This window comes from Eucalyptus grandis, chromosome 3, assembly GCF_016545825.1.
Source record: "Eucalyptus grandis isolate ANBG69807.140 chromosome 3, ASM1654582v1, whole genome shotgun sequence".
NCBI classification, from domain to species: Eukaryota; Viridiplantae; Streptophyta; class Magnoliopsida; order Myrtales; family Myrtaceae; genus Eucalyptus; species Eucalyptus grandis.
Window position 1 is genome coordinate 1,193,653 of NC_052614.1, and position 9,507 is coordinate 1,203,159.

General features: G+C 39.2%; 2 protein-coding genes across 2 annotated transcripts; one reads left to right on the plus strand and one right to left on the minus strand.

Annotated features, from left to right (window-relative positions):
* Window positions 1-5,199: 5,199 nt before the first annotated feature.
* LOC104435973 (probable xyloglucan endotransglucosylase/hydrolase protein 23) lies at window positions 5,200-6,595 on the plus strand. Its single transcript, XM_010048698.3, has 3 exons — window positions 5,200-5,610; window positions 5,722-5,915; window positions 6,001-6,595. The coding sequence occupies exons 1-3, from the start codon at window positions 5,329-5,331 to the stop codon at window positions 6,398-6,400; spliced, it is 876 nt and encodes a 291-aa protein (XP_010047000.2). The 5' UTR covers window positions 5,200-5,328; the 3' UTR covers window positions 6,401-6,595.
* Window positions 6,596-7,316: 721 nt separating this feature from the next.
* Window positions 7,317-9,293, minus strand: LOC104435975. Its single transcript, XM_010048699.3, has 3 exons — window positions 9,152-9,293; window positions 8,026-8,192; window positions 7,317-7,538 (listed from the first exon to the last, which is right to left on the minus strand). The coding sequence occupies exons 1-3, from the start codon at window positions 9,207-9,209 to the stop codon at window positions 7,521-7,523; spliced, it is 243 nt and encodes an 80-aa protein (XP_010047001.1). The 5' UTR covers window positions 9,210-9,293; the 3' UTR covers window positions 7,317-7,520.
* Between the last annotated feature and the right edge of the window lie 214 nt (window positions 9,294-9,507).

Below are 9,507 nucleotides of genomic sequence, written 5' to 3' on the forward strand. Positions count from 1 at the left end.
TAGCAGTGCTGCGATTCAGTAAGTGGATACTACACAGAGCAACATTAATTGAAAGAGAATGGATTATACAGGCTAGCTCCTGCCTTGAACATGAACAGATGACAGAATTGACTACGCTGTTGTAACTCTAAAAATTTGATAAGCGCTACATTAAGTGAGTCTTGTTTTTACGCTGAATCCAACTCCAATATCCTCATCGAGGGACTGATTTAGCCTCCGTGTCTTACTGGTCCTTGTGTTTCACGGAAGTACCAAAAATAGACAACCGATCATCACCATACAATCATGACCAGATGAGCTCTCCAACTCTGCGAACTCAATGAACATCCTTGTCTCCAACATAGAATTAACCGCAATTTATGGCTGATCAACCTCAAGTCAACCAAACTTTAAGAACATGGTGCCGCAAACTAGGATCCAAAATTGTGCAGCGTGCAACCTGCGATCCCTCCCACGACTGATGGTACTCTTGGCTGAATTCATGAACTCTAATGTTAAATAGCTTCAGGAACATAAAATTCAACTATAGCAGACATTCGTGTGTACTTTATACCTACATAGTTTGTCCTTCTCAAACTCACCTGACTCAGAACAAAATCGCAACTTGAAGCCCCATTGCATTTTACAGCCCACGATTCCTTGCTCTTTTATCAACCTTCCACTACATTACCAGTTACAACTCAAATAGCGATGTGAGACGGGCTACAGTAGAGGAAATTCAGAACGACTTCTGTTTCCTATTTTTCCATTTAAGCAACTTTCGTATCTAGTAAACACATGAGGACTTTATTACAATTCAAACCTCTGTTCGACTCTTAGCCAACCACTCCTGATCATCTGTTGCTGACAAAATCATGTGGGACAGCTTCACCTAGAATCTGTTCCCGATAATCCCTTAGAGTCCTAAGTTTGTCCCCCAATACAAAATGCGTAACCAAGGAAGCTTCGTTATAATGCTACTGCAAATTCGAGACATCAAAGCATATAAGAAAAACCTGAATATTTTCTTCTTCCAACTAAACAAAATCCATTTCCATCTTCTTTTCCCAGCCAAAAGATTGCACCGATCATCAATAAGGGAAAACCCATTGTACTTATCCTAATATACCATCCTTGCAAATCATCAATATGCTGAGTTTCTAAGAAAAAGTAATAAAAATCGAATCTTTTACATCAGAAAGAAAGATAAGCCGAACAAAGAGACAGAACACGGATAGATTAAAGGAAATAAAAATCGTACAGAGGGAAAGATAAGAAAGGACCTGAAACGGAGGATTTCGGGTGCCTCTGCGGGAATTTACTGTGAGGAATTCTCTTCATTATCTCAACTTGCAATGTTCGTCAACAAAGTTTGATTGAACTGAAGTGAACCGTGAGGAATAGGTGACAAATATAGAGTTAAACCAAAGGGAAGTTGACAAAATTTGATCGCCCAGAGCCATTGCAAATTTTGCCCAAAAGTCAGGCGGTGATGTTTTCTTCTTCCAATGTTTACTTTCCGCTTTCTGTTTTCATTTTGCATGAATTTTTTAGTTTTTTAGATGGTGCTCACGTCCTATAACATCTCTGCTTAAGATACTTCAAGATGATTGTGAATGTGACAAAGTTTTATCTTCTCCTATATCTTTCTTTAATCGATAAAATTGAATTGTATTTGATTTTGGACAATCCATTCACTAGATCTCCATGTACGAAAATAGCGTGGGAAGAATGCACATAAGACAAGGCCCCTCCGAGGAGGAGGGCCAAGCAAAGGGAACGATGGGTAGGAGAGATGGAGATTCGGGCTTTCAAGGGACTTGTGATCTTTGAAATCCCAATGACATTCTAGTTAACTCATTTGAGATATTGTTCACTTTGACTCGTTTTATTTTGAAGCTCACAACTTTTGTCTTTTAGGGTAGAAGTACTTTCTCGAGTGACCACCGTTCTAGTAGTGCCCTAGTCTAAGCATGATTAACTTTGGAGTTCCATATACCTTGATTAACTCACTTGAGAAATTATCCAATTTGGCCCACCCAACCTAAAGCCCCATGGCTTTGACCTTGTACAAGCAAAAACACTTGTTCAATATGTCGTCCATTCTAATAGTGCATTAGCCTAAGCACGCTCAACTTTGGAGTTTCAAAGTAAAACTTGTCATTATCGTCACACCTCTAACTTGACAAGAATAAGGACAACGAAATAGTCATCCTTTTTTCCTCAAGAACGCAACTTCAAACGTAACCAACATTAACCTATCATTCGAAAAATACATATCCAATCAAAAATCTGATGGAATAGAATATTAGTTATAAATCAAATTTCTAAAATCCATTAACACTATATATATTTTTCCCAAATTAAGAAACTAATCTTCAACATATACCATTTCAGATATATCCAACTATCTATATCTATCCACAATTCAGCTATCAAGAGTTCCCCATTAATATTGCTCCCGTACTACTCGTCGCTAACCGGAAAGATTTGGGAGGAAATGGGTAAACAAAAACAGCTCACTGAGTAATGCATATCTCAAGCATTCATTATGAACTTTTACAAAACTATAACAAAACTCATTAATCCAAAATCCAATTGATATTATACGTACAATTTCAAATATATGTTATTTGGTTTCAGCAAATATTCATACGCATACGATCAAAATGAATAATGAAATGTGTGTCACGTGAATAGCAAAATACTGAAATATCCATTACTTTTAAATACCATAATTCATACACGTACAATACGAAAAGCAATTATACGTTTCTGCAAAACTTCATAAATATCGAAAATCATCTAAATCAACAATATTGATTTATATATTAATAGTCTATTGTATTTATTAATCTCATATCAAATCAAATAACGATGGTCCATTTCATCGATTAATCTCAAATCACATGTCAATGGCCCATTCCATTGATCAAACTTGTGCTCAAATTTCTACCTATGATCACATATAATGCCTCATGACAAGGCAATTAAGATTCTCATTGGCAAGTTCTTCACGGCCTAGAAGGATATCCTAAAATTAGTATGCATGCCCAGAAACCCCTAATCAAGTTCACAGCAATATTAAGTACCAAATTGTCATCCTTTATTACCAAAATCAACAGCCAAAATCCATCTCATAAATCGGTTTCACAAATCAAATCAAATCAACATTTACAACTCAATTTATCAAATATAATGCATTTCATAAAGTATTTAACTAATAAATACATACAATCACTCTCAATTCTGTTCATCAAACATAATATATATATTTCTCAAAACATTTCTCACACCATTTTGGAATTTAGTTCATAAACCAAGTTCACAAATATATATATATAATTTTCACAACACATTTCCTAATATATTTCACAAACTATTCTTAAATATCAAAAGGTAGTAAATGCCCTATCTAGATTTTGTGTAACAGACATGCTTTAATAAGTCATACGATACTCAAATCAATATCACTTTCAAAACATGAGTTTTCAAACTTATTGAAGAGATAGCATCATTCACTTGGGAATGCCCACGACATAATTATATGCGCCAACAATCTCGTAATCATAATAATTAAATGAGAATTGATGTCAAAATCAAGTAAAATACTACAATTACGAATCAATTAAACTACACTTCAATGCTAACAACAACATTCTTACACATCAACAAATCGCACATCCAAATAATTATTTAAGCAGTTCACAACACAAAACTCACACGCGAAACTATAAAATTTTGCTCCGACGTAACAATTACTCCAAAATGACTCTTATCAAAACCCCTTGACTCCACAACATCATAACCCACCATATCTATGAAATCACCAAGTTCAATAACTTAAAAATTGGACTTTGCAGCTCAAATTTCACGTAACTTTAAATTTGTGCCCTAATTTTAAAACCTACTTCAATTAGACGAATGAAATGTACGACCACTTACCGAGCATTGCAAATTGGACTAAATCCGACTTGGTGAGATCCCCGCAACATGTATGCGTGAGTTTCGTCTCTCTTCCTTCTTTATTTTCTTTTTTTTTTCCTTTACCTCTCTTTCCCTTTTCTACGTGAGCTCTCAGTCCCCATACAGCTGAGTCCATTCTTTTTCCTCTTCTTTTTTTGACCACTTTTCTTTTTTACTTTTTGACATTTGACTGACTCAAACTCCAAATATTACAGTTACGTCAAAAAAAGCCTCCGTGAATTAATTTAGAGCTGCCACAATATAATATCAAAATGGGACCCTCTCTAATAGATGTATGGTTTGGGGACAAACCACATGATAATTGGTAGGCTTGTAATGATCTAGTCCAATAAGGGTGGCAAGTGGTGGCCTCGGCCAACAAGCTTGAATAAGAAGCGACTCTTGACAAGCTTCTAGGATGACAAAGGAGGTAGGAACGAATTGAATTGCGAAGAGGAGGAGAGTGCACCCAAGATATATTTGTGAAAACTGAAATTAACTCACATAAACATCTTTTGACGTAACAATAAGTTTTACTTTGGAACTCCGAAATAAAACCTACTCAATTTAGAACACTTCCAAAATGCATGACCTCTTTGGGAAAGTTTCTTCTTGTATAGCAAATGACAAAACCTTGAGACTCGGAATTGGATGGGCCAAAAGGACAATACCTCGAGTGAGTGAATCAAGGAATGGCAATAACTTTGCGTCAAAAGACATTAATTCCAGAATTTACAAAGGTATTCCAAGCGCACTCTAGAAATTTTATTTATTGATGCCTCATTCGTTATCTTAAAAGTTTGCCAAGACTAGCTCTTTATTCGAATTGTATGGTTCACACGAATGCTCTCCGATCTCCGCTATTATCGGACCAGGCCGTTACAACCATGACTATGCAAACCGGACAAGCAGCGAGAACTCATGGTAAAGCACGTAGCTGGCGGTCAAGAGATGATACATCTCGTCTATGCGTCGGGGTGGGTGTGGGTGTGTGTAGGGAAGCTTCGTGTCGGCTCAAACCGCGTCGCCTCAGAATTTCTTTGCACGGTGGATGTGGGTTGGTCATGTCACTGTTTGTCCTCTTCTTTTTAATAGCTTTTTTCATATCGGAATCCAACTGTCCACAGCTGATTGGTGTCGAGGTTTCACTCCCACCAATCCTTCTTTGCCTCTCTCTCACACGTTTTCTCCCTCCTCCATCTTCGGCACGAAGCTATAAATACCATCTCCACATCTCTCCCATTTCATCAACCAACAGAAACACCTACATCTCTCTCTCCTCTTCAGTCCTCACTTCTCATATTATCCCATTGAGATTTACTTCTCTTCAGCGAGTACAGCAGCAGCAGCAGCAGCAGTAGCAGCAGACAGAACACGCCTAATATGGCCTCCCCTTCTGCTCCCTCACTTTGCATCACCACACTGCTTCTCGTGGTCGTTTCTTGGGCAACATCTGCTTCCGCCCGCAACTTCTATCAAGACTTCGACATAACCTGGGGAGATGGCCGAGCTCAGATCCTCAACAATGGCGACCTCCTCACTCTCTCCCTCGACAAGGCCTCCGGCTCTGGCTTCCAGTCCAAGAACGAGTACTTATTTGGCAAGATCGACATGCAGCTAAAGCTCGTCCCCGGCAACTCCGCTGGCACCGTCACCGCATACTATGTAAGTCTCCTTCTTAATCAGTTTGTGCCCCTTTATCTTTAAGCTTCCTTCTTTTTCTCTCGACCAGATTTTAACTTTTGCTATGTTGTTGTTGTTGTTGTTATTCTACAGTTATCTTCAAACGGGTCAACGTGGGACGAGATAGACTTCGAGTTCTTGGGGAACTTGAGCGGTGATCCATACATTCTCCACACCAACGTGTTCAGCCAAGGCAAGGGTAACCGAGAGCAGCAATTCTATCTCTGGTTCGACCCAACTGCTGATTTCCACACTTACTCCATCCTCTGGAATCCACAACGCATCATGTAAGAGTCTAAAACGCTCAAAATGCGGCCTTACTTGCTTTTAAGTTGCAGCATTTACTTAAAACCTTTGTGGCTACCATTGCAGATTCTCAGTAGATGGGACTCCGATCAGAGAGTTCAAGAATGCAGAGTCCATTGGCGTTCCCTTCCCCAAGGCACAGCCCATGAGGATATTCTCGAGCCTCTGGAACGCAGACGACTGGGCAACCAGAGGCGGGCTCGTAAAGACAGACTGGACACAAGCGCCCTTCACTGCTTCATACAGGAACTTCAATGCCGATAACACCTGCATTTGGTCATCTGGGTCATCCTCTTGCACTTCATCTTCATCTTCTTCGGATGGTAATGCATGGCTATCAGAAGAGCTCGACTCAACAAGCCAAGAGAGGCTGAAGTGGGTGCAAAGCAACTACATGATCTACAACTACTGCACGGACGCCAAAAGATTCCCCCAAGGCCTCCCTCGTGAGTGCGCCATGTCCTAGACGACACAAGACATTGATTTTGTAGAAAATTCTCCTCGTTTTTTCCTTTTCTTGAGCCAATTCTATTCATTTGTTGATCTCTCTCTCTCTCTCTCTATGGGGTCGAGAAGCAATAGATATTCTTTTATTCTTTGACATTTGTAACATTCCTATCTTTACTCAATGAAACAAAAAATCTTCTTGGATTTCATAGCATTGCTGGGATTCTCAGTGCACATGTTTTTACATAACCCTGAAGTGTAGGTTCAAAGTCTCGTAATCGACACAACAAATACTTCGGGCAATGCTATTCCTCGGTCAGTCTATAAGCTTTCTTCCATGGCTAATCTAGTAATGTGACAAAACTGTCCTCGATTGAAAATGAACATATTTAAGATGAAAATGCACCAATATCTCTCACTGCAACTAATTTGTGCAATAACTTCAGGGATGAAACTTTTCTTGCTCCTCGGCTATTGCGCCGCATGTGATACCACTACTAATCCATTGCTACAACAAAGGCATTCTACCAGTTGCATTAGACCCATCCATGTTCTTTCATGAACAGTTTGAACCACCAAGTGATGATTTAGGCATATGAACCGTACCACGAGTTGGGCGCGTAGTTACTCCATCCTTGAATTTAAATGACTTGCCCGTTGAGATGGTTGCCAAACAACTTTAAACAGTGCAACGCTTTTCTTTACAGCAGAAACTGCTGCAAAAAAATTACATTGAATAGATTCTCATTATTCTACATATAGTGAGTTGAAAGATGATCGACCCAACAACAATGGTGTTAAATCAGAAAGAAAAAATGGCTGAACTCCATCACAACGTCTCTCTCTCCCTCCCTCCCTCCCTCCCTCCCTCTTAGGCCACTCATGCGATGAAAAATCTTAAACAAGGCGAATCAAAGCGTGCTCTTTACGACATCTTGTCTCTTTCAAGATTCATCCAGCCTCTTTATTTACCAAAAAAGATTCATCAAAACATAGTTTGGGTTGATTTGCATATAGATACAAAGGAAATTTACAATCAGCTGCCCTATCTGGTGAAAGTATCAGTAGGCATTTAAACATAGAACAAGAAGGAAAAACCACTTCATTCTCCCCCTTGATCCCAGCTTCTCTGAGTACCATTAGAGGCATCCACCCAGCTGCAGAGAACAAGAATCATAACAACAAGTCCTTAATGCAATATAAAGTGGAAAAGTTGCAACCAGATCTGCGCTGGCATGAGCTGAAGACAGTATCTTTACATGGTAAAAAAGAAGCAAATCAGAAAGAGATTCATGCTCGTAGTATGTTTCCAATCTTTAAAGCGATGGATCGATAGCTCGTATTGCAACAATCAGACTACATTACCAATACGGATCCTTACACCCTCGCATGCTACTGATACCTTTGCCCAGTGAGATCCATTTAGATGCAATGAAGAAGAATTTAACAAGAAAAGGTTCAAGTTGGACAACAAATAAGCTCATTGATTCCAAAATGCATATTCACTCAAATTGTCAAGCAATAGAGTTAAATTTCAGTTGGCTATTAAACCCCACTGTAATAGGTACAGAAGTACCAAAGCTTTCTGAGCACAATAAGAACACTCAGGCTTAAATGAGATGATTCCTGTGCATTTTCACTTACCAGAATAGCTTCAATTTCCTTATCCGAGACAGGAGTACGTTTTGGCTGGAGTGAAGCTTGCCCTCCCACCGCCATGTTGCTTGGAGGTGCTGGGACATCCGACCTTGAAGCAGAAATTTTTGCAACATTTTCAGTGCTCGGAGCAGCCTGGGTCTGGGATGCAGATCCTTTATGATGCAATAAAGTAGTTGAGTAATCAAAAAGGCCCTTCATATCATTCTTCAGAAATAATGTTCATCTAGCTAAGTACATGAAATTTAGAATGTTTATGACAGAGGAAATCCTTGGTGAGTGGATACACTACAGACCAATTATATAGCTTCAGGGACATAAAATTCAAATGTAGCAAACATTCATATGTACTTTTGAAAAACAATAGTTTGTCCTTTTCTAACTCTCCTCAGCTTGAAGCCACAAAGCATTTTACAGTCCACAATTCCTTGCTCACGTTTGTCAACCTTCCACAACATTACGAGTTAGAACTCAAATAGCGATAAGAGAACCTCATTCCTGCTCTTCAAAATCTTGTCACCTGATTCAACTGAATGAAAGTGCATACTTATCGCCCGCAGAAAAAGGGCCAGCATGGAGCAAAATTAGTTACAACTTCTGCTTTCCATTTTCCCATTTACGCCACTTTCAGCTCTAGCAAAACATGAGGACCTCGTTACAATTCAAACCTCCGTTCGAGACATAATCAACCACACCCGATCATGTGCCGCCGACAAAATCACAGGGGACAGTTTCACCTAGAATCTGGTACTGAAAAACACTCAAATCCTAAGTGCTTTTACATATACAAAATCCAAAACCAAGGAAGCATCATCACAATGCTGTTGCAAATTCAAGATATCAGGTACACATATGTATATCTTCCATCTAGACAGAAATCCACGTCCATCTTCTTTTCCCAGCTAAAAGAACGCACTAATCACCAAAATAAGAAAAACCCATCACGCTTATCCTCCCAAACCATCACTTGCAAATCATCAACATGCCAAATTTCAACCGACAAAGGTGATAAAAATCGAATCTTTCGAATCAGAAAAGCCGAACAAAGAGACAGAACACCAATAAACGGAAACCAAAGATCGAACAGGCGGGCGGAAAGAGAAGGAAAGGGGACCTGAAGCGGAGGATTTCGGGTGCCTCTGCGGGAATTTGATGCGCGGAATTCTCTTCATCTTCTCAAACTTGCAATGGGTCAACAAAATTTGATTGAACAGAACAGACAGAACAACCGCAAAGCTCAAAAAAGGAAAAATTGAAAGAAGAACACGAAAAGATCGATCGGATTAATGAGAGCCCATTTGGCCCAAAGCATAATTTGTCCAGGCCTGGCCCATGATGACCCAAGATCCACCAATGAAAAATATTATTTTGCTCCTCTCGATATAGAAAATTATTTCGCTTGCTAAAATGTTAAGGATCATGATTGATTATTCGAAATGTAAGTTCTTATACGCTTTCTAAGGGATTGAG

Excerpts from the sequence above, each read along its gene's own strand:
- LOC104435973 (XM_010048698.3), top strand. The coding sequence starts at position 5,329 with ATGGCCTCCCCTTCTGCTCCCTCACTTTGCATCACCACACTGCTTCTC. Across the intron at positions 5,611-5,721 it reads GCACCGTCACCGCATACTAT|TTATCTTCAAACGGGTCAAC; the intron begins GTAAGTCTCCTT and ends GTTATTCTACAG. Across the intron at positions 5,916-6,000 it reads TGGAATCCACAACGCATCAT|ATTCTCAGTAGATGGGACTC; the intron begins GTAAGAGTCTAA and ends CTACCATTGCAG.
- LOC104435975 (XM_010048699.3), bottom strand. The coding sequence starts at position 9,209 with ATGAAGAGAATTCCGCGCATCAAATTCCCGCAGAGGCACCCGAAATCC. Across the intron at positions 8,193-9,151 it reads CCCGAAATCCTCCGCTTCAG|GATCTGCATCCCAGACCCAG; the intron begins GTCCCCTTTCCT and ends TGCATCATAAAG.